At 37.1% G+C, this 26469-nt stretch overlaps 2 protein-coding genes across 3 annotated transcripts in view; one reads left to right on the top strand and one right to left on the bottom strand.

Annotated features, from left to right (window-relative positions):
• The window catches only part of RAB37 (RAB37, member RAS oncogene family), a 2500291-nt gene that overhangs the window by 617838 nt on the left and 1855984 nt on the right, over positions 1-26469 (top strand). The window lies entirely within an intron of this gene.
• The window catches only part of LOC122812926 (CMRF35-like molecule 3), a 247589-nt gene that overhangs the window by 12318 nt on the left and 208802 nt on the right, over positions 1-26469 (bottom strand). For both annotated transcript variants that reach the window (XM_044084988.1, XM_044084987.1), the window contains exon 3: positions 25931-26066. In XM_044084988.1, coding sequence (XP_043940923.1) covers positions 25931-26066 — 136 coding nt within the window. The remainder of the gene's footprint in view (positions 1-25930; positions 26067-26469) is intronic.

Below are 26469 nucleotides of genomic sequence, written 5' to 3' on the forward strand. Positions count from 1 at the left end.
TACCCAAGGTCTTTGACACTGTTCCTCACAGTAGAATAGTAAAAATGTTTAAAGACTTAAATGTAGGCTGTGACACTGTAAAGTAGATAGCAAACTGTTTGACAGAGCCCACATACATTAACTGTTTGAAATTATTGCCACTTAAAACTTAAAAAACTGCCACTTATTTGGGGGAAGCTTGACGTTTGTTTACAATTATCTTTTTTTCTAAACCTTGTAGCTCATTCATAATATTCACTACATCTCTGACTGTTGAGTCTCGTGCTAGATATCCATTTTCCGGTAATTTAATTATTTGCTGCCAACATCTTCAGGTGTAATAAGGAACTACTTCAGTTGAGTTCCTCCTAGTCTAAAGCCCAACTGAAAAAATATATAGTTTTTAACATAAGTTGATAAAATAGCTGTTATGTTAGATTTTGAAGGTCTTGTTTGAAATTTGGCAAGTCTGGAATAGTATATTTCCAGCAGTCATTTTCCACCTAGAGGGATATTTTCTGCAATTTGCTTGGGGTAGAAAATACCTAGGAAGACACATCCACACAAATATTGTGAATCTCTTTGATTTTATTGAATATTGGGGGGGGCACACATATATTTCTTTACTGTATTTTAGTTGCCTGCCCACTCTCTTTTCTCATCACATATTAGATCCTCTTCTTAGTCTATATATGCAGCACTTAGTAACTCGCTAGTATTAGCTTTGCACGTCTTTGGTTCTATGATATATTTTATTAGAGTTGGCTTATCTCTTTTGCAATCATCTGTGCCTTTTGCTCTAGTTTATCTCTACTATTAATTCATGATACAGTATGCTATCTCATAAATGTAAGTTGAATAACACGTTGACTCTCTCCCATTATAATAACTTACTTATTATGTATTTATTGGCATTTGTTTACAGGGAAAGTCCAAATGAGCAGTGCCCTTTTTCAGCAGAGGCCCAGGGAGAAAAGTTCCATTACACAAGCATCATGGGCATCATTTGCATCTTACATCATTTGCAGTCAAGTTTCATTCATGAGCAACAGTGCAATTCCTTAGGTATTCTTGATACTGGTTACATCATTTATAAACAGTTTTTTACAAAGAGGTATATGCAGTACTATATCACATGTATATATACATTGTCAGGTTTTACATAATATTTGTTATTATAAAGACTTATTCAATATCTGTGGCAGAGGAAGATAAGATAAAGATTTAGAGCACCCCAAAGAAAGGAAGGAGGGGAGGAGGTGCACGGAAAATAAAGGGGATGAGATGATAGAGGAGATTATAATTGTGATACTAGTACATTAAGTCTTATACTGCTGAGAAGTGTGCCATTCATTTATACAGCTACAGTACTACCAATTTAACCAGGGGAGGGGCAGATGCAATGCCATTTATTCCTTTCTTCTCTAATTTAAGTGTTTTCAATACCCTAGTTCTTTAGCTTTCCTTAACCAGTTTATACTTGTACTTACTTGTTTTTCTTTTAAATTCACTATGCCTATTGGTAGTATTTCATTCTTCCAAGGTTTATCTTCTTTCATTTTTAAGATACTAATTGCATTTTAAATGCTTAATACAAAGTCTCTTTTTCTGGGTGCTCACTTACTATTTGTATTCATAAAGTCAATTTCCTTGTCTTTCCTGTTTGCTCCCCATGAGCGAGCATCATGTTTTATTCATTTTGCTAATAGCCGATTAATTGGGTATGATAAACCTTGGTCCAATTTCTAATTTCTGCTTTGGTTTCTTCTCTTTCCATATCAATTCCTTAGGCTCTTTTTTGCCTGCTAGATCCAGCATCATATTGCTGTGCACTAAGGTCCCTACTGAAATTTCAAGACTCAAAATGCCAAGTTCTGGAATCCCCCCTGAAAAAAGGGCCAAAAATCCAAGAAAAGATCAAAGATAACTCTTCTCCTTTAAACATTTTTTTTTGGGGGGAGCCCCCCCTGCACCCTCTGATGTGGGAGGCAAACCTTCCCCCACACACTCAAACATATACCAGTTTTGAGACTGCCATACATCGGAGAAAAGAGGAGTATTCCTACAAATGGCAATCTCGGACTTTGTATACATAAATCTGGATTTGTGACAATTCAGTCTCCACAAGCAAGTCCCAATGTATCCAACAGACACCATGCCCTAACTCCAGCATACCCTGCTGCAGACTCATGAGCTCTATAATTGCTGCCTATGGTAGGTGCATGCAGAACTCCACTTATGCATGACCTCCTGTCCATGACCTATACAACTTGCAGTGCGGAACTCACCCAGATCTCAGTGCTGCTATTGCAGTGAGCCAGGGCAGTCTCCCTTACCTTATGATGTAGAGCCAGTCTCAGCCACTCAGTTTCATCCTCCCCATCCTCTTTTTCCAGTGCCAGTGATGCTAGTGGAATCCAGGCAATCTGGGGCAGAGTACAGGCTCTACCCATCTACACTACAGATGCTTTAATTCTGATCTTAAACTCTATTTTCATTCTTTCCCATTTTTTGTTGTAGAAGCTCCTCATCAGCCTCTATTATTTTCAACAAATTCTACTTTGCCCACTTTTCAAACTGATTTCCTTTTAAAAAAGAGGTATGGAAATGCTAGTGTCCACCCTTCACTCTGTGTTAATAGTGAAGGAACCATGATCTGAAATAGCTACTGGGTGCATTTCTAAACCCGCAAATAACCTGACATGTTTTAAGGATATAGATAAACACCAACTATAGAAAAGTTTTACTAATATAATGTGACTTCAAATAAAATGAAAAGCAGCAAAGCATCACTCTCTTTTATTCAACAATAACAGGATAAAGCGTTCGGGTAACACCCTTCATCAGTATAATGAGACATCTTGTTCACAGTATAAATAAGCATTTTTCTAAAAACACATGACACAACCAACCAATAAAAAATCCATATCAATTAAGCAACATTAATCAAGCTTTAAAGCCATATTACTAAATTAAAACATTTTCATTAGCATTTTAACACTCATGACATTCATTTATATTCCTTTTGTTTGGCTACTAATATAGGTTTTCAACTAACCATATTATTCAAGCCTAGATATTTTTCTGCTTCTAATATGGTTATCCATCTATATTCAGCTATATCTAACTTATTTATACTATCACCACCTCTCATAGTTACATGTAGTACTTAAATGTATGTATTAGTCCCTTTTCCTTAAGATGCTAATGCATTGGTCATTACCATCCTTCTAATTTCTGATTTGTGTTCACTTATATGGCCTTTCAACCACCAAGAACACTTACCTACATAAAATCCTGTGCATACCGTGCAAGTAGCCAAGTATACTATTAATTCAGTATTACATGTTGCATAGCAGTCCACCTTGTATATTCCTTACTTATAGGATGTTCAGATTAGAATGGCATTGTGCCCTTTTTATTACCAGATGTTCTTTCCCTATTATTTAAGTTAAAGTCTTTATAACATACATAAATCTCTCTTTAAGTTCAAACAGTTCCTGTGTGCAAATCTTGGCTTTTCATCTACAATAGATCTCAGTTCTGGCGTGGATAACAGTATACGCCATTTGTTTTCTATAATATTTTCTATTTTCTTACTTAAATTATGTTGAGATGTAATATATCTTAGTTGACTTTTACTTTTGTTTGTTCCCATATATATTTGTGGGAGATCACTAAATACAGGGGATGCTGTTTTATCCCTTTCTTCCAATATTTCTCGCATATTACTATGGACTTCATTATATCCCCTTTACTTAAATTCCTCAGCTAATATTTTCATTTGTTCCTTGCATTTTTCCACATTTGTGTTCAACCTACTTGTTCTTAATAACTTGACTTTTTACTATTCCATGGAATACATGTTTAGAATGCATACTCCTAGCATAAGCATATCTATTAACTTTTACATCTTTCTATATACTGTTGTTTCCAGTTTCGTACCTTCTCCATACAAAATTACATCCAAATAACTTATTTTTTCTTTAGAGTAACTCATGTTAAATTTTAAAAATGTTGTACTATTGTTTAAACATTCAACAAGTTTTTGACATCTCCATCCCATATTAAAAAGCAGTCGTCCACAAAACACTGATAAAATTGCACATTTTCCTTATACATATTCCTTTCACCATAAATATTTTCTTCTTCCCATTGATTCAAAACAATATTAGCATAGGTGTTGGCCATGGGAGTTCCCATTAACCAATATGTCTCAGTTAAACCAGTTCTCAATATGAGGAAGTAAGCATAAGTTTATTGGTTACCTTGTCTGATACATTATTCAGTGCATCTTGGTTCTGCACTTATACTCTCTGAGATTGTTTAGTGCTTTCCCATGGGTTCACCTTTTCCTGGTGATGCCGCATGTATCATGCACTTTCCATTTTTTCTTACACTGAGTTTTAGGTCTGTCCGTAATTTTACATACCTATCTGTTAGTTATGTTTAATGTGATGTTGCTAAGGCCCCCTTGAGGCATGATTGAACTATGGTTTGACTCCTATAACTGTTCATCATGTTCCAATTGTATTAATTAGTATATTCTATGTCATAGTGGCTTTAGGTAAGTTTAGGAGTGCCACATTACACTACACCTGTTTATTAACCAGTTCGTGCACTTCTAAGCCCTCCATATTGTGTCCATAACATTTATGATTTTTCATTTCCCAGTTCATGTCATTACATACTGCTGCTTGGCTTATATAAGTCTTCTGGTATTTTGTATAACTGGACAATATTATGTGTGCAGTTAACTTGCAGTTGGTTTTACGTCTTGTATACATATCCATTTTGTATATTCCTTTATATATATTTTTCTTGTAATCATTGTGTCTCTCTTTGTTGCCTTTTTTTATTATGGTAGATTTGCATTATATTCACACCATATTTCAGTCGCTATATTTATATGCTATGGTGAGATCCCCGTTGGGTGTCTACATCTTATTGGGGCGGCTTACGCTGCCACTTTTTATGTGCACCATCTTTATAGTGGCAAATAGTGTTTTGCATTCCGCCAGATCCTCTGATGCTTTATTATATATTTTCATATACTTGTATCAATATTCAGTATTTGATTTTTCAGTTGGTTCTGGTTGTTGGTTTTCCTGGTTTTACGTAAAGCCGTTGATCAGATGGTTATGATGAAGGTGTGTCCTTCTTTGTTTAGTCCGACAGTTGCTGTTGGTTATAGGATGTTTTTTACTGTCGGACCAGTTTCCGTTGTTTTGACTGTCGTCATATGGCTTTCCGTGCATACAGGATGCTACAACGGTTTTATTCCTATTTTCATTGTTGCCGTTACTGGTGAGTTTTATTACTTACCTTTTGTATAAGTCAACTATGTTATATAGGTCTAGGATTTTGTGCATTAGTAGGTTCTATAGATGTTTTTTCATTGAGAAGGCGATATTAAGCTGATTTTATTAACCGGCATGTTCTGCACTATTCATTAATGACACTACACTGCCGTTTCTTGACAATATTTATTACATGGATATTTCTGCTAGGCAGAGTTTGATAATACCATTTGCCCTTACTGATACAACAATATGATCATCTGGTGTTTTTGATGCATTAGCTCTGATTATTTGCTCTATGATAAGGGGCTCACGATGAACTCTGTTGAGCGATTCTACCTCTAGGGATATTATCTATTTTATTTTTTATTAAAGTATTTTATTAATGTATTCGTGGTTCTTTTGCTCATATTTTGTGAACTTTTTGAAATATGGACCATATTATGTATTTGATCACTGACACTTGCTGCTTTGTTTTATAAGCAACTCTGAGTTTTCAGCAGGCTTGCACTGTCAGCTTAGGCCAGAAGTTGCTGTTTTTTGGTGTGACAGCATAATTGTTTTAAAGCGCTTTGGCGCATTTTATGTTAACTGTTTTTATTCATGCTCTTTCATATGTTTTTTATTCTCTTTTTGTCTATGTTTAACATCTTTGAATTTGTTAATGATACCCCTTTAAACTAGCTTAGCTTGAATGCTATAATTATTCAATTAGTGTTCTGATTAGCCAGTTTTGAGCACCAAGAGCTTTTGTATAAAAGGCTGCTCAATTTCATGTTTTATTACACCTGAAGAAGCATAGTGTTACTATGCGAAAGCGCTTGTGTGTTCCAGTTCTTCATTAAAGAAGTTTTCTACATTGTGGATTCCTCTGTGTGGTGTATCCAGTGGATTTGGTGTGTTCCCCTTTCCCTATTATTTAAGTTAAAGTCTTTATAACATACATAAATCTCTCTTTAAGTTCAAACAGTTCCTGTGTGCAAATCTTGGCTTTTCATCTACAATAGATCTCAGTTCTGGCGTGGATAACAGTATACGCCATTTGTTTTCTATAATATTTTCTATTTTCTTACTTAAATTATGTTGAGATGTAATATATCTTAGTTGACTTTTACTTTTGTTTGTTCCCATATATATTTGTGGGATATCACTAAATACAGGGGGTGCTGTTCTATCCCTTTCTTCCAATATTTCTCGCATATTACTATGGACTAAAGCTTCATTATATCCCCTTTACTTAAATTCCTCAGCTGATATTTTCATTTGTTCCTTGCATTTTTCCACGTTTGTGTTCAACCTACTTGTTCTTAATAACTTGACTTTTTACTGTTCCACGGAATACATGTTTAGAATGCATACTCCTAGCATAAGTATATCTATTAACTTTTACATCTTTCTATATACTGTTGTTTCCAGTTTCGTACCTTCTCCATACAAAATTACATCCAAATAACTTATTTTTTCTTTAGAGTAACTCATCTTAAATTTTAAAAATGTTGTACTACTGTTTAAACATTCAACAAAATCTAACAAGTTTTTGACATCTCCATCCCATATTAAAAAGCAGTCGTCCACAAAACACTGATAAAATTGCACATTTTCCTTATACATATTCCTTTCACCATAAATATTTTCTTCTTCCCATTGATTCAAAACAATATTAGCATAGGTGTTGGCCATGGGAGTTCCCATGGCCACATCTGAGATTTGCAAATATGAGTTACCATTAAATAGAAATACATTGTTTCTTAGAACCATTTCTATCATACTACATACAATTTCTGTGCTAGTTCCACTCATTCATGTCTTTGCACACAGAAATTCATGTACTGCAGCTATGCCATGTTCATTAGGTATTACTGTAAATAGCGAATTTATGCCTAAAGTCACCAACAAATAAGTGTTACTAGTCTTTCTATATTTATACCATTCATAAAGCTTTTTCAGAAAATCATTAGTGTCTTTAACATAACTAGAACATAATGGGAAATACTGTTTTAGGACATCTGCACATATATAGATAATGGTGCGGTGACCCATCCCCTACTTGAAAGCTTTTTCAGAAAATCATTAGTGTCTTTAACATAACTAGAACATAATGGGAAATATTGTTTTAGGACATCTGCACATATATAGATAATGGTTCGGTGACCCATCCCCTACTTGACACAATTGGTCTCATAGGGGGTTCAGTAAGAGATTAATGCAGTTTAGGTATACCATATATAACGGGGGTGATGGGGCATGTAACAGTTAGATAATTAAATAATTCTATGGAAATATTCCCCTGTAGCTGTAAGTCATACACAGACATATTAACGTTTGATATTAACTTCCTAATGTCAACACATTTCACGTCTTTAAAAGTTTTATCATCATTTAAAAAAATATTCATAGCTGCAATATACATATATTTATCATACAACACCATTGCTCCACCTTTATCTGCTTGCTTGACAATCAAATGATCTGCTCTTTTTCAATCACATAGCGCTGTATATTCATCATACTTTAAATTAAAGTATTTTTTATTATTAGAATACTTGTTTAGTTTCCTATATAACAGCCTTAAATCTACTTCACATGCATTTAAAAAAGCATTCACAATTGGACAATGTACAGGCATGAAAACACTTGATTTTTTTATGTTCTAAATTCCCCACAGTCATTTAGTTCTTAAAAAAACAACTTAAGACTTATATTTCTAAAAAAAATGCATAAATCTGTTAGTACATTAACAAGACCTTCACGTTTAGTTGGTATAAACTGTAAACCTTTCTTAAATAAATTTACATGTGAGTCAATTACAATGAAACTTGAAAAATTTACTATCAGTCAATTGTATATAATACTTATCTTCGGCTCAGCTTGCTGAAAGTTTGTGGGCTGTCATTCTTCCTTTTCATTGTAGTTTGGTTCCGATGCAGTGAACCCCCTTTTGACTCTGTCTGTTTTCATTGTTCTGCCATCTCTGGTAAGTTTAAAGACACTGGTCTCAGCTGGGAAGCCTCATTCTGCGGCATTATGACTGCTCCACCATTATCCACTCTTCCTTGTACTGAAATCCTCGACTTGCTGATGTTCTGAGGTTGCACAACCTCTATTTGTGGATTTACTGCTTCCCCTGTCATAACATTACATTCCTCAGCATCACCATCTGTTTGCCTCATTATTCCACTCACTCGGGTCTGCCCTACTTTATCCCTATTGGTTGCTGAGCTCAAAGAGCTATTTGAATTAGTTAAACACTGTCTATCAGCCGAAAACGAATCAAGTCTATCCATTCTTCCCTTTTTCAGCTGATTATTCATAGATTTACCATTCTGATTATTTTTAAAGTCGTTTTTAGGCCAAGATAAAATATGGCCTTGATTAAAATCATTTATGTCTCTTCTTAATTTTCGAAGTTTAGTTGTTTTAAACCTTTTGTCCAACATGTTTAATCTGTGAAGCATCTGTTGATATTGGTTAATTTATTAGTCATTATTTACAGCTTTACAGCTGTAAATTACAGCTTTATTACTCATTTATTTATTTAGTTACTTACTTACTTAGTTGTTAGTTAGTTTATTAACCAAGGTAGTTGGCTGAAATTCAGAAGAAAATGTAACATTGTAAAAAGCACTGATTATAATACAGGAAGAATTAAGATTAACACAATGGCAAGACAGTGCCAAAGTAAAAGGTATAAGTGTTTTTATAGGTTCATAGGTAGGTACTAGGCTATCAGCCCAAGGGCCTATGTAAGCCTAGCCAACAAGGTTCCATGGCTTACACCACCCAAGAAAGTTATTTTCCTGTGCCACTGTTGAGCAGAGACACAGAAGTGATCCCTGGGGTGTATTTCCTATTTCCTATCCACTCATCAAGATTTTTCTTGAAGAGTGCTAATGAAGAACTTTGCTTGACATAGATAGGTAGCTTCTTCCAGAGTATAGGAAGTCTCTAGGACAGGAATCTATCCCTCCAGCGTGTCCTGCTTATTGTGGTGACAAGGTTTAGGTCCCTAGAGCATGTAGCTCGGAGGGATTGGGATTTCTTTAGGTGTAGCATGTCCAACAGCTCTGGGTTTGACATAGCTTAACCTCGGAGTAGGCGATATGCTATGGAGTAAAGCTGGTGTTTTTTTAGGCAGTCAGTGTAGGGCACTTGTATGAGGCCAGTAATACTCTTTGTGAGGTACTTCTGTGGCCTTTCCAGCTGCTGCAGATGTCTTGTGAGGTACATTCCAAAAGGGGCGTTGTACTCTATAATGGGTCTAATGAGTGTCGAGTAGAGGGGAAGAATGACCTCTTTTTTCCTGGATGAGAACCCTTTTATGATGAGGTGTGCCACATAGAAGGACTTCCTGACTACTGTGGTGATGTGACTATCAAAGGAGAGACTACTGTCCACCTGGGTCCCAAGGTCTCTTATCATGCATTCGGTGTTAAGTAGATTGTTGCCTATGTGGTAGTTCATGGGTACAGGGTTTTTACCAAAGGGGTTGACACTGCACTTTTTGGCATTGAGCTTGAGGCCATGGCTCTGACACCAGGCATCTGTCTCAGTGAGGCCCTTCTGTAGGATGTCCACATAATTTGGGGACTTGACTGTGGCTCCTAGTTTGCAGTCATCTGCGAACTTTGTTAGCCTGTACTTCAGAGAATTACATCGTTTTATCATTGTTTATAGCAACCAACCCCAACTATCAAATTCCTAACCCAATTTTTTCCCCATTTTTTTCTTCCTAATTTCCAGCTGGTAGGATATAGGAAGTAGGAAGTAAAACCCATTATGGTTTTCATCCAGTAAAGGACAGGATTTTTTTTAATCTTTCTAACACCACCTTATACTGGCTATAAACTCTGGTGCACTGCCTGTTACACCTTACCCAATGGGAGTGAACACACCTACACAGCCAGAGTCTTCGGCTTGGCAGACGTCTACTGCATCAGCAGCAGTATCTTACCTTCCCCAAGGTGAATCTCTTGTGTTGAAATTCAGCACCATCAGCCATGATGCAGGGGTCAGCAACAATTTCTCACGTCCATCCTTTTCCTGCTGGCTTTATTAGAAGGCTGTTCACTAAATTAACCCGGACTGACTGGGACACAGTCATGGCTCAGTCCATTTATGCCACAGAGCTGGACTTGAGGGAATCAAAAGACTGACCAGAGGATAGATTCAAAAGTTCTGCAGTTCATATATTGGATTGTGATTGTGAAGAAACATTTAAGTCAGAGGAATAAGTTCCCAATTTACAGGTAAGTTTACGTCCCCATCTTAATGCATGGTCATAAGCTTTGGATAGTGACAAAAAGGATGAAAATATAGATATAAGTGCCAGAAATGTGGCTCCTCAACAGTGTAAGTGAGAACATGTTGGGTGATGGAGTGAGGTATGTTGCATTCTAAGTGAAATACAGAGTGTAGCCTCTACATCTCTGTTTCGGGAAGAGTCAGTTGAAGTAGTATGGATATTAAGGGAGGATACCACTGCGGTGGTGGTGCTGCGGTAGCGTTGTCGCCTCACAGTTAGACATTGCCTGTTCAATTCTCAGTTAGAGCGTCTTCTTTGTGGCGACATGCATGTGGGAAATGTATCGAATGCTTTGGATAAATCCAGTAGAACTGTAGAAACTATTTTTCCAGAGTCACAGGCGAGGTTTACAGTGTGTAGGAAGGAGAGAAGAGCAGTGATGGTACTGTGGCCAGGTCAGAAGACGTGTTGGGTAGGAGTGATTAGTTGGTGTTTGGTTAGGAATGGCATAAGCTGAAGGTGGATGCATTTTTTAAGGAGTTCAGAGATTGGGAAGAGGATAGCTATGGGGCGGAAGTTTGAAGTACTATTATTCTTGCCTCCTTTATGGAGAGGTAGAATAAAGGGGGAACGCCATAATTTAGGAATGTGTGATTCCAGCATGGATTGATTGATCAGGATACTGATGGGGAGAGCGACACCATCTACGGCTGTTTTTAGGAAGGTGGATGGGATATTGTCAGGGGTGTTGGAGCAAGGTTTTAGGTTAGAGAGTAGCTTCTTTATGTGAGAGGTTGAGATGGGTTTAAGTTCAAAAGTAGGATGATGAGGAGTAGGGGATGAGGAGGATTGGGTGGTTTGAGAGGGAAGGTTATTCTGGGGGAAGGACTTGGTTAGTTCTGCTATACAGTTGGTAAGGAAGGAATTGAATAGAGAGGCTATTTCATGGTCATATTTGCTGGTGTCTGGGCAGGGGTTGATTTTAGTACCTGGGTTGAGAAGGGAATTAATGGAGTTCCAGAATAGTTTGTGGTTTTTTTGGATTATTTAACTGAAGTTTGGTATAGTAAGACTCTTTGTCTCTAGTTATTTGTTTTTTAACAAGGTTGTATAGTTGTTTGTATCCAAATATAATTTCAGGCTGTTTGTCTTAGAAATATGTTTTCCAGGTTTTGTCTCTTTGTAGCATAAGTTTTTTGGTGTCTTTAGTTAGCCATGGGGCGGTCTTTGTTTTTACTCTTTTTGTTCTTATTGGAGGTAGGGAGTTCAGGATATTTAAAAAGATGAAAAACTCAATGGCTTGGTCTAGAGGAAGGGTTTTTAGGGGGTTCCAGTTAGTTTGTCTTAGGGAGTCAGAGAAAGTTATTGGGTTAAAGTTTGTGAGGTTTCGAGTCTGGATAAACTGGTGTAATTGAGGAGAAGAGGGGGTAGCTCGATGGGTGAAGGCTGGTAAGTGGTCTCCTAATGGGTCAGGTATGACACCAGAATTTATGACTTTGTTTGGATGGGATACTAGGATCCAGTCTAGTATGGAACCAAGGTTTGTTTTGTTAGGTCTGGTAATGGAGTTATTTGGGTGTAATTAAATAGATTGATGGATAAGGAGGGGTAAGGGTTGTTTATTTTATTCCAGTCGATGTTTACATCTCCAACTATATAGGTCTCTAGCTTGATATTGGAGGAGGTCCAGGACAGGATTTCCTCAAGAGTACTGGTGTTATTTCAAGGGGGGATGTAGAGGGAAATTATGCAGATACTTTTGTGATTGTTTACTTTTAGTAAGCCTATTACTAGTTCAGCATTGTTGAATGGAAGGATGAGGTTGGGGTATGGGGTGATGGATAGCTGGTTGGAGTAGATTAAGGCTACACCACCACCTTTTCTATTTATGCGGTTGTATCTGAGGCATTGGTATCTGGGGGGAGGAATTCAGGTTTGCTAATGTGAGGTTTTAGCCACGTTTCAAAGATGGCTACAATGTCGGGCAAGCTGTGATTTAACCAACCATGAAAGTGGGTTACTTTATTTTTTAGGCTTTGGGCATTAATGGTGAGGAATTTTAGGTATTTAAGATTGAACTTATTATTGATGACAGGGGGAGCAAGGGTAGGTGTGGAATTTGGTCCTGGGTTAGAGTGTATGTACCCAGATAAGCAGAGGTAGTTGAGGAAGGGTAGAAGTAGTTTTGGATTGTTAGACAGTCAAGAATAGTAGTGTATTAGTTTAGGCTTGCAGTATTTAATAGAGAGTGGAAGAAGTTTTATTCTGAAAAAGTGGAGAGGATGAGATTAAACTAAAGAGGAGGATATGTTATGAAAGTCTTTTCTTGAGATAAGAGGAAGAGGGTAGAGAGGGGGGGTCTGATAGGGAGGAAGGGTGAAGATGGATGTAGGTGTAGGAGGTGGCAAGGTATAAAGGGAGTAGGAACAGGCTACAGATAGATGGGATGAGAATGATTGTATGGGGAGGCATGGTAGATGAAATCTGATAAAACAACACCCAAATCCTCATATTGGAATTATATAACACAAGGACAATCATTACAGCTAACTGAAGAAATTAAATCAAATATTTTATTATCAATAACACATACATCCTTTACACAATACTGGAAAGTTTTAATTGGAAATGCGTGCACAGAGCATTCTTAACTCCAGATGGAATTACTAAAATTAATTCTTCCACAAAGGGAATACGTTGGAGGTCTGAGCAAATACACAGTGCAGATTGGAATTACATTTTTTTTGATTGTGTTAAAATTAAGCCATTTTGGAATGGTATTAAAAACTTTTTACAAGCTTTATTTAATGAATTGTTTAACTTATCTAAAGCTCTAGTATTATTAAATGTGTATGAAGGTCCTCATCCGAATGAGTCAAATATATATCTAGTATGGACAACACTTGCAATCTCAAGGAAGTGTACAACAAGAAGATGGAATACAAGCACAATACCGACTTTGGAAGACATCTACAGCCTACTGTAGGCCACAGCATTGTTGGAAATTAAAATTAAAGATTAAGGATTCATCCTAAGGCATTTATTAACAATCCATGGAAAAAGTATTATCATTGATTGACACTTTACAATAACTGAACAGATACACTCTGATAACGGGATTGTTGTACCTATAAAGAAATTGCATATATTGAGCTCTGTTATAGTGTCAGGCTGATGTAAATAGTGTACATAGTTATTTAAGATGTTATATACAAATACTATGGAATTTATTCAACTGTATTTGAAAACTAAAAAATTTTTGAGGAAAAGAAATAACGAATTGTGTATGTAACATTAAAAAATTAGTGTGCTGTTGATAGTACCATAACATTTCCTCAAGTAGATCAGCAGTGTATTAGAGAATGGCTGGTAAACAATGACAGCAGATTCATAGTTACTAGGTATGCAGTCCTAGAGACCATTAAGGAACCAGGACTAAATTCAATGTTGCTCCAAAGCACTGTCAGGTTAAGTGATTTGCTCAACATCTCATGGTAGGGAAATGAATGCGGAAAGATTCAAACCCTGCACCCTTGCTAGTGGAAGCAGCTCATTGACAAGCTGAAGCTTTAGTCCACTGCACTAACTGTCACAGTAACAGTTTGCTGTTGTAGAGAACCATATCAGAGTAATGTGCTACAATGACTACATAACGGGTGCTGAAGATTAGGCGGTTCTAATCATCACTCCAAATAATGCAAACTGTATAACCTGACAAATTTCAACTCCTTTCCAGCTGCTGGAGGATGTAAAGAAGGTTTTGCAAAATAATATATTACTAAAATATAACATGTTTACACTATATTACACAATCCATGCCTATGTATTTGTTTATTCTTTAATGGAATGAATAAAGCAAAACATTTGAAGGCAATTTAAAAACTGCAACAGCTTTTGTTCAACAACCTACAAGTCATACAAAACTCAGAAATATTATTGCATACAAGTTACTATGGTGGAGGGTCTTACATGCATGCAGGACACATACATCTAATTAATGACCTATGTCTTCTCTGTCAACAAGAACAGCAATACCAAATGACATCCCTTAGTACAGGTCTGATCTATTTGACAAATGGCTAATATTGCTGTATTATTCCAACTTACACCTCCAGAGTCAACAGAGCCCAATAGGCGCAAATGGGACCCTAAGCATTGTGATGAATCCGGCGCCTGGCAGTCATACCTTACCTGTCAGTCTATGTCCTCTTGTCTTCTTTGTTTTTTTTAATTATCACAGAGATTTGGATTTCATTTAAAACTTTTAATTACATTTTACAGAAAAAAAAGACAGATAGACATTTTCTGAACAAAACGCTCTCAAAACAGCATGTGAAACTGTAAATGTATCTTCCCTTGAAACACACATTTAGTGAAAATACTTATAACCTATTAAACTACAAGAGACATGCTGAGAATCTTACTAAGTAACATATACTGAATTACATTCAACTGGCTTCTATACGTGAAGGGTGCAGGAATTCAAAACACAAATGTGTAATGCATTTGCTAACAGCTTGGGACAGCCTACTTGACACAAGTGCCCCATTTCAGGAACAGCCCAGGAGTACTGTATGGTGAAGTAACTCTGCAGAGTCACATAAAACAAATGAAGGCTGAGTAAATTAAGCCATGTATTACAGGAAGCAGCTTTCTAAAAGTTCATTGCCTTACTCGAAGGCTGAGTAAATTAAGCCATGTATTACAGGAAGCAGCTTTCTAAAAGTTCATTGCCTTACTCGAAGGCTGAGTAAATTAAGCCATGTATTACAGGAAGCAGCTTTCTAAAAGTTCATAGCCTTACTCGAAGGCTAAGTAAATTAAGCCATGTATTACAGGAAGCAGCTTTCTAAAAGTTCATAGCCTTACTCATCTGCACTAAGTGCTAAACAAACTGTTGTAACCCAAACACTGTATTTCAAACCTGTATGCCTGCAGAAAACAAGCTAAATAAAATGTATTTATAATTAAAATATTAACATTATACTCAGACTTCACGCTGCCAGATTTTTTCACAGTTAAATAATAAACTCACTCAACATTTATCAACAGAATGAGGAAACCAAGAATCACATCCAAAGAATGCAGTGCATACGATAATTACGCTCCTGTTTATGAAAACCAGTTTCCTTCTTTCCTTCCTTTACACCATAAATGACTCTGGTTCATGGACAGTTACTATGCTTGCAGTCTAGAGGGCCACTGGGGTGGCGAGACCATATTTCCAATTGCCCCAAAACACTGCCTGGTTAAATGATTGGCAATGATGTAGAACACTATCTCTCGGGATACACAGTAGTAAGTTCTGCCTAAATCCCACCCGGGATACACAGTAGTAAGTTTTGCCTAAATTCCACCCACCACCCAACACCCCCTGACATGTTTCAATAACGAATGCTAAAGAAACAGCACTATAACTCCAAGTGCTACTTTTTTCTTCATTGTTGCAGGAGGATAACCCCCCCCTTGCACCCCACAACCTCCACGAATTAAATATACCAACTTTGAGATTGCACTACATTGTGGAAAAGGGTAAATTTCCCATCTGGTCTGTGCCATGGTCAAGTGTCACTGTCAAAGATGCATAGCAGTCAATCATGCATCATTTACATACTACAAAACAGCCATTTGGCATGTCAATCACACAAGGCATGTTCACGTCTGCATAGATCGACTGGGGAGGTACTGTTCTACAACAATGACAAAGGATTTTCACAAGGACAGGACATAATGAGGCTAAATCAGACATGTTCTGCAAAACTGGAGACAAATAAAAGAAGACTACTCTAAATCACTTAAAAAGTTAACAACATGTTTAGCATCAACGTATATTTTATGGACCAGAAAAATATGTAACTGTATTACTGGGATTCACTTTATATCCTAGAAATACTGAAATATCGAAATTCAGTATTTCAAGTCTATAAAGGCGAAGCCTAACAACAGCAAAAACTCAGAAGCACGAAATTCAAAATCTCGCATACTGGAGATTTTGAGTTTCACGCTTCTGCTGTCCACAAACACACACCTTCCTCCACACACACACACACACACACACACACACACACACACACACACACACACACACACACACAAGCTCTGTACTACATAAAAGCAGGGGGGCAAGCACCCTGGAACCCCCACACCCACCCCACCCTACTTAAACATTCTAACTCTGAGGTCGCACTACATGCAAAAACACACAAAACACAAGCACACAAGCTACATTCTCCTCACACATACACATCACAGCAACAAAACACACTAACACACACCACAGCCCCTACCCAAAACCCTTAACATATCATCACTTACCTGAATCCATAACCACAGTGAAACACCAGAAGCACTAATTCAAAACCTTCAGTATGCGAGGTTTTGATTTTCGCGCTTCTGAGGTTTCGCTGTTTTCAGGATTCCACTTTATGGTCTCGAAATACTGAATTTCGATATTTCAGTATTTTGAGCTTCTAAAGTGAATCTGTATTACTGACATTGACAGACCCACTTCATAGAGAAGAAAGTCATGTCTTAATTTAGTATGAAGTTGTCAAGAATAAAGAGAATGGGGGGAAAGCAGACCTGGCAGAGAGCTAAGCGCAAAAGTTACTAGACACAAGGTAATCTTCTCCTTGCCTGCCTGCAGTAAGATAAATAGGTGTACAAACTAATCTTATACTTTAGTTTTAATGCCTGACCCTCAGCATAAGTGTTGGAAAGGTGACCAAGCAGAGTTGTGAAGACAAAAACAATGATAAAGAACAACTGTTAGAACGTGTGCCTACCTGCTAACTTTTAGAATGTATGGCCTGGACTCTACCTGCAAACTGTTAGAATAGGTGGCCTGGAATCTACCTACTAACCATTAGAATGTATGGCCTGGAATCTACCTGAATGAAGCACAACGTTGTTATTAAGAATTACAGAAACAAAAGTGGAATCTCATTTTATTGCAAGAGGTAAAAATTAAGGCAGCTATTTTAACGATTTGGAGAGGATGAGCAGTTTACAGGTGTGCCAAGCAGACCAAGTGATGAGTTAGTTAATCTATGATATACTAGGCTGAACAAAAGTTTCCAGTGTAAGGGATATGTAAGGTTACTATAAGACAAACTGGTGACAGGAAACTTGTATGGCCCATCGAAGACAACTCAGTACATATGTAAGGATTCTGGAAAGCAATCAAAACCCACTTACAAGGCAATACTGATATTCTAAACAAGAGGGACTTTAATATGATAAGAGATTCAATGAAAGGCAGGATTCCAGTAGGTAAAAGACTGCTACTAAAATGTGGAAATATTCCCGGGAAAGGCAGAGCAGATTTGGATCTCTTGGAAATTTGGAAAATACTTCATCCAGATGAATTTAATTTTTACATTCATAGCTAATAAGGGCTGACTTTTGGTTGTTTTCTATGAACTTAATCTCAAAAGTAAATTCAACAAATTCCAAACAAAAAAAACAAGAAGCTTATCTTATTAAAAACAATGTTAGTTTGAAAGACAAAATGTCAAACTTGACATGATCTAGATACTTAAGAATTAATAATTTAAAGCCTTCAGCTTTAGGAAACATGAAAGGGAAACTCTTTAATAATAAAAGTTTATGATGCATTTATTATTACTTTTTAAACCTAACAGAAAATGGGAAAATGACCATGACAAATAAGGGATTTAAAGGTAGATTGCACATCTGCACTAACAGTGATGCTTTTAACATTGTCCTTTAAGTTAAGTTAAGGTGTCGTAGCTTTAAATAGGATGGCCCATTAGTAACAATGTAACTTTCATGGATTTTTTGTTTTAAAAATGGCAACATAGTGTTACAGTGTTACTTTGATGAAGTCCTGCAATTTTCTTGGGGATAAAAGTACTTAGGAACTGAACCTTGTATGGTAAGGAAGCTGCATTTTGCAAAAGCTGCAGGGAAGGGAAGCCAAACAGTTATCAATATCGAGTAAGGTCTTACTACAGTCTGTTGGAAATTTTTCAAATTAAATAAATTAAATGTCAGGGAATGGAATGTGTTCTAAACATACATATGGGAGAAGAAAGATATAAAAAAATAACTAAATAAACAGAGCCTGGCAGGATGAGCTATGATCAAAAGAAAAGCAATATAAGGCTGGGCGTTGTCAGGATGGAGTTCCACTGGGACAAATCAAACAATTAAAAGGGCAGCAATAGCAGACTCCACTGATTTAAAAGAAAAACACTGAGTGATAACAATCACAACCTTTAAATTGGAAAACGGACATATGGTTACACATGCCAAACAGATTACTCAGATCCTGGTATCTACTTTAATAGGGGAGAAAGACGGGGTGTCAGGACTTGGATAAATTACATAAACATTTGACTAGATTACAGCTATGGAAAATAAAATCAGAGGAAGCAGACCGTTTGGGGAAAGGAGTTACAGAGGTAGAGATACCTAAACCAATAGGTGATAATAGAGACTTAAGAATAATAGTCACTGCTGCATTTTCTTTCACAAAACATGCTAACATGATTGGTAATAAGGCATTGAAACAAATTGGTTTCATGTTGAAAAATTTGTCTACTATGGATGAAAGATGTTTTACTTCCTTATACAAATCATATACAAGAACAGTAATTAAGTACAATAACAATTTTTGCATTTACACATTAGGGATTTTACAATGGCTAGAAATAGTTTAAAGAAAATGAACAAAAAGGACATCAATTAAAGATTTAAGTTATCTAGATAGATGTACAAACACCTAAATGTATGTACAATATATTACATTACAGATATATTCGAGAAAAATTTATTATGACTTATAGAATATTGATGGATCATGTGTTACAGAATTTACTGAGCATGAAAATATATAACACCTCTACACAGGGACATAATATGAATTACTTCATAGAAATATTTAACACTAAAGAAAGTTACAATTATAGTGACCAAAAAATAACAAAGCTGTAGAGAAAATTCCCACAGAGTAGCCATGGCACAATAAATGCTGAAGTTTTCAAAAATTCACTTGATAAATAGATAGGCAATAAAGTATTTGATACTGATATAAGATAATCTGAATTCCTAGTTGGTCACTATGGCTAGAATACTTTAAGCGGCTTATGAACCTGTGAACCTCAAAATGGGGAAAGCCCCTGGCCCAGATAATATTACAGCAGAGTTTTATAAGAAATTCAGCACTGAACGGGTGGGATGGCTCTACAAGCCCTATAAGAAGTAGAGCCACAAGGAGGGTGCCATACCTTTCAACCTGCAGACATGGAAAATAGGAGGAAAAGCCAAGGAAAAGTAGGTATATCCAGCTAAAAATCTAGATACCTAATTAGCATAACATTTTAATACCAAATAGCACATGACTCTTCTGCTTCCAGTAGAAATGTGGGATACTGCTCAGAAACACGTTAAAAAAAACACCAATGAAATTAATAGAAAGATATAAGCACATTAGGGGCAGTGTAATTCTACCATACAAAGTCATTTATTTTTTGCTTCAGAAAAAGGGAAATGTAAGATGCACGTCCTCATTCTATAGATTATTAATTTCACTAGTATGTTGGTCATGTAATGCAGTTAGGGAATTCATAAAATTGCATGAACAGAATAAGTCAAGCCTGAAAATAGCTGATAATTTTCTTATAATTTGCTCTAATCAGTTCCAAGATTATATCTCCTGTTATATCTATTTTGACCTTATTTTCCTAAAACTTTGTTATCTTCTTTAAACTCTTAGACTAGGCCATCTTCCTTTACTGCACTCACTGTGCTCCTTTCTTCATCCCTAAAATGTAACTAGCTTCCCATGTTCTAACTTTATTGTCCCCCAAATAATTATTATTATTGTCATATTCTTCTCCTTTTTCTTTCCTTTCACAACCTGTGGACATCATGTTGGCCCTAGTCCTTTACACAGAAGGAGCTCTACCACAAGTCATACCTTTGCAGAATGGCCTTCTGTAAAAACCACATCTGTCAGCAGTAGCCATCAGTCATTATTGTCATTGTGCAATGTAGTTACATTTAACATTAATAATATTGTTGTTTTTTAAGCCAGCAAAATGCCCAGACCTTCACAACTCAATACAACACCACCCCTCCCAATAGAATTTTATGCTGTGGAGAAAAATCACATTAACCAAATCATCTAATACTGCAGGTGACTGTATTCAAATAATGTAGCTAAACTATGGAACGATATCCCACCACCACTGAAATCCATTCAAAATTCAAACTCACTTAAAACAACGTATGGCAACACACAAACCAGGCAGTATATTGAAGATTTCAACCATATAATATGATATAAAAGCTTTTAATGAAGGAAGTAAGCACTTTCACATAACAGCTTCATCAGACCAAAAAGCCTTCAGAGTATGGTCCATTTAAATACAGTGCATCAGCCAATCAGCATGTAGGCAGCTTAATTACATTGATTTAAAGTGAAACTAACCATAATCTCTATATAAAATCATTCAAGTATAGCAAAAAATAATAATAATGATAAAAAATATGCATGATACATAAAATATATAAAACCTATATATATATATATATATATATATATATATATATATATATATACACACACACACACACACACACACACACACACACACACACATACACACAAAAACATATGTCAGCTTACATCCATATAGGGTGTATATTATTTCATTTTACTGACAGTCTTCTTGATTTTAAAGTGGGCTTAATAGAGGCTCTTTCATTTAGGCCCTTCCCTCAATCTGCCCTAAATCTTATAATCCATTTGACTTCCTTGATCTTGGTCATATTCCTGATGTCCCCTTCTCAGACTGTAGGTATAAACCCTATCTATGACCATAAACCTAAACCCATGGTCGTTTCCTGATATCATCACATGTTCGGCTAGGCCATTGTTAACTTGACATAATTCTTATATTATAGACATGTTCTCTCATCCTCCCTCTGAGGGACTTCTATTTTGCCAACGTAAAACGATTCACATGCTATGCACTTGGTAAGGTAAACCACATGAGATGTCTTACAATTGGCATTGATTTTGAATGTGTATTGTTGACCTGTATCTGGATGTATAAATAACCCCGTAGTCTCAACATAGCAACAAAAATTGCAATTCCCGCATGGATGCATACCAATTGCTCTTTCAATACATCTACTACCCTCCTTGGGATGGCATAAAAGCCTTTTCAGGTTGCGTTTGTTTTTAAAAAGGAAGGTGGGATGTTCCCCATCAACCTCCCTAACCTTTGGGTCTGTAGTCAACACCCACCAGTTCTCATTAATGATATCCATGATCAGTTTAATATCTGTGGTGTAAAACATGGGTATTTTAACTTGGCGAGATGTAAATTTATTAATAGGGTAAGTAGTGTCATCACCTGCAGGAGAATAATATGGTCTAGCTCTATCTAGCCTAAGATTATCAAGTTCTACAAGGTTCCTCTCTATTTCATGAGGTTTATAACCCTTGTCATTCAACCTCTTTTTTAGACCAGCCAACTCTTTGTGAAATCCCTCTTCTTTGGCATTCAGTGTAGAGGCTCTCATCCCTTGCCCCCAATAACATTTCTAAATATATACTGGGGATGCATGCTGTCTCTATATAACAGAGAGAATGTTTTAGTAGAAATGTTATGCTCAAACTTGAGTTTAGTAATCAGTTAAATAAATAGTCATGGGTGTATTTTTAAGAGGCCTAGCTTGTATATGCCTAACCCTCATCCTTTAGTAGATGCTAATAGACCAAAGGAGACCTGGCAGTTGGTGTGGAGGTTTAAGGCACTTGCTTGGCAATAATCAATGCTCAGGGTTTGAATCTGAGCAAAGCCACCTAGCTAGACATCCCACCTGACTGAAGTATTCCACACACATACACCTCTGCTGTTAAATCAACCCACGCTACTTACAACACTCACCAGTTTCCCACTCCTGCTGTTAAATCAAACCCTGCTCTGTTTACTGTTATTAAAACAATGTCCTAACACTGAGGTTCCTGGGGCCTGCTGTTTTTCACAGAAGTCTCCCGTGAGGTTCTAAAGCTCTACTATGTCTAACAGGCATCTTTGGGCATGTTTTATTTTATGGCAAAGATTATTTTTTATTGACCTCCCCCCAAGCCAGCACGGGGATCCCAGGCAACGTGGGCCTTGCCTAGGTCGCCTATTGCTGGATCCTTCTCTGCTATGAGTACTCCCTTGAGTCATTTCTCCCCTAATTCACCCAACATTGTTCAAGATCTGTCTTATGCAGACAGACTGAAATCATTGTCACTTTACTCTGTGTCATACAGACTGCCCATAGGTGACCTGTGCCTTGCATATAGAGCAATCTCTGACCCAGCTTTAATGAAAAAGATGCACATTTGCTAGTCAAGTGACACATGGGTCAAAGGACTTCACCTGGTATGTGACATCAACAGAACTTGCTGGAGAGACAGATTTGTCTCACAGAGGTTGCCCCGCCTTTGGAACAAGCTTCCTATTCATGCTAAATAAAACCCCTCATTGGTCCTATTTAAGCATGATTTGGATGACTGGATGGGTAACCAGAAATTAACCCTAAGGGTTCCACCTGTGTCCCTCTTGGACAGGGGCAGTAGGTGCTGATTTTAGTGTCTGCTTGAACCAGACACCATTGGGAACATGGGATGAACTTGGCTAGGCTTGTAAGGGCCCTGGGGCATTAGCCTAGTAACTTCCTATGATCCTATAAACATTTTTACCATATCTGCCATGAACGTATCTGAGCCTAATGATTTCCTTGACTTTATTTTCCTTAGTGATAATCCTACTTTTTCAAGGGTGGGCTTCTCTTCATCTTTATTGCTAGCCTGTTTCTGGGACAGTACAGTTTCTGTGGGTTTTCTTCATTCAAAAGCTGCTTGAAGTAGTCCTTCCATCTGCATTTGATGTCCTGTGGACTGTTGAGCAGGTTGTTGCTGGCGTCCCTTACAAATGGTGTCTGATGACTATCTTCTTTATTTTTCTGTCTTTGTCTTGCACCCTGATGGAGCTTCTTTGTGCCATCTACTGAGTCATTTTGCAGAAGCTGATAGAGTGCCTCTGATGCCTTGTTCTTTGTTGTGGCAATTGCTCTCTTACATTCTTTGTTATCCAACTGGTGTTCCTTCTGAATCTGGTCCATTTTTTCCTGCATTCTATCTTTCTTTTGATGACTTCTTGGACTTCTGCATTCAACCACCAGCTTTCCTTATGTACCCTGTATACCTACCTGGCTCAGCCTATAGTCCTCACACATGCTGTTCTGAGGCATGAACACCCTTCTTTAACTCCATCTATTTCCTTTTTTTGCTGGTGTCCTAGAATCTTGATTATTTCTGTGCTTTTTCTGCAGTCAACTTATAGGTTTTCAGCCTAGTTTCTGTTGACCTTAGAGTTTTCTCTGACCATTGCTTACAACTGATTGTGGCAACTAGTGGTTTATGCTGTGGGCTGGCTGTTTCAATGAGAATGACCTTGAAATTTCTGATTCTTGCCCAATGCTCTTTCTTTACTAGGAGGAAGTCTAACCAAGTTGCATGCTGGTAATTCTTGTATGTGATCTTTTGACTATATGTCTTATTGAACTATCTGTTCACCGCCCTCAAGCCATTTGCCAGACAGAAATCTAAAATGACATCTCCTTCTTTATTTCTGTTGCCCCAAGTATGTGGACACAGGCAGTCATCATATCCTGTTCTGTCCTTCTCAATATGTATATTCAGGTCTCCCCTTATCAACACCAACCCATGTTGTCCTGTTTTATCTTGTAGGTCCTGCAGCGGCTGCCTGAATGTTCTCTTTCTCTCAATATCACAACCTTGCTGTGGGGCATAGGCTGTGATTATGAATCCTGCCTTGTCCTTACACTGGAGTCTGATTGCTAAGAGTCTATCATTAATTTTGATGACATCTCTCACTGTCTTCTGAAGCCTCTCCCTCACCACAATTCCTACACCATTTCTAGTCTGTACTCCCACTGAATAGTAGACGCTGGATTCCAAGGCAATTGGCTTTGCTGTACTGCCCTTCTATCTTGTCTCCCGGATACAGCAGGTGTCCTGCCTCTTCATTACTATCATTTCATCTACTTCCAAGCGTCATCCTGTCAGTGAACCTATACTGAGTGTAGCAATGCTTAGCTCATGTTTGTCAAGTTAATTGGTTTTATGTCCTGCTCACGCTCAACAGAGCTTTCTCAGGCATTCCATACTGGGCAACTGGAGATCAGACAGCCAATTGCTTGTTGTCCCAGTGCTGCTGGGCTTTAGGCAGGAACACATTGGCCAATAGGGGCAAATAGACCCCTTCCACCATAAGTATGGACCTGGCATAGGTTGGAATAAGCCAAGTCCTCAATCCACTCATCACCAGCAAGTACCCACGCTCATTTTAGCAACATTAGTCATTGCAACCAAATCACCTAGATCCAATTTTCACACTGAGTGGCCAACCATAATGCAGTTCTGACACAGCATGCAGTCTGTGATGCATGACCTACCACCTAAAGTATAATGTGTACCACTGTTGATGGCCAAAGTTGTTTGTCTATACATCTCTTCCCTGATAGGCAACATCTAAAATCTCTGGCTTATTCGAAATATAAGGGGTAAAAACTACCACAGGAATGTAAGTCTAGCTTCTTAGATCCTTTCAGATCCATAGCCTAGTAAGTGCCTATGAAGCTTTGAGATTACGTTAAAGCTATAACATGTTGCATGTGTAAATTTCTTCCATGCTGGCCAATCGGTACAATGTACTATATTAAAAGCATTGTTTAGTATTTCGATGCTTAAACACCACTTTGTTTATAGCTGATGCACTTTAAACATCCCCATTGTGCCTGATGACAGTATTACAGGATTGGGTTTGATTCAATTTATCTCATTGTCTGTTACCAGTTATTTAAATTTTTGACCAATACTAGCATTCTGGGGCACTGTTAATAAATAAGTGTATATGACATAAACAAAAAGATAGTGTTATCTATAAATTTTTGTTTCTTCTCCTTTTACCTGCCTTCTTCCTTGCTCTTTTCATTGATAATCCCTGTCGAAATGTGTAATCTGACCCATGTTTGAAAGAAATGGACACAGCTGATGAAAATGAGTAGCAGAAAGATGGGGCCAGTAGGTTAAACTGAGTTTAGTATTAAAGAAGTGATTTTTCAAGGTCAAGAGAATGTGATCAGGTTTGATTAGATTCAGATGTTGGTTCTCTATTTTATAACATACTTCTTTATTGAAATGTGTCATACTATTCCCTCCACTTCTCTTTAGTGTCCAAAATGCTGTTCATCATTCATATTTTGGTATAAAATGTTATAATACAGTCTTCAGCATTTTATTTCAGTCTTTTAGAAGGATATTAATTGTAACTGTATTTTATTGCTAAAGACTTACCCCTGGGATTGTCCCCTTCCAAAAGCAGAAGAATGAGAGGTCAGGGGAGAATAACGCACTGACGCAGTGAGTGTCGCTGTAGTTGTAGGTAATGTCGTGAATGTTGTTGCTGATATTTTTACAGTAGATGGCAGAGCTGTAAACAAATCCAAAATAAACCAATACAAATATATAAAATGTTTGCAGAGTACATTTTTAAAACATTTTGACACAGAAAAAGTTTGCTTAATATAAAAAAAAAATATTTTCTGCTCAGTAAAATTGTAACAATATTAACCTTTGCATAATTACTCACCGCACTGTTTTGTTTAGCATCTTTATTTTGCAATAAGTTCAGAAACAAAAAAATTTGTTATGTTTTCACCCAGCAGTAAATTGAAGAAAGCCTTTTAAAAACACGCTAGAACTGCTAGAATGCAGTAACATCCCACTTCCACGGCTACTAATGGTGAATGCCACAAACTCTTATGCTCTTAGATATTCCCATTTATGCCCATTCTCTGACATATATTTCATTACTATAAGTTTGTGGCTGTGAA

Source organism: Protopterus annectens, chromosome 10.part0 (genome assembly GCF_019279795.1).
Source record: "Protopterus annectens isolate FY-2018-M chromosome 10.part0, PAN1.0, whole genome shotgun sequence".
NCBI classification, from domain to species: domain Eukaryota; kingdom Metazoa; phylum Chordata; order Ceratodontiformes; family Protopteridae; genus Protopterus; species Protopterus annectens.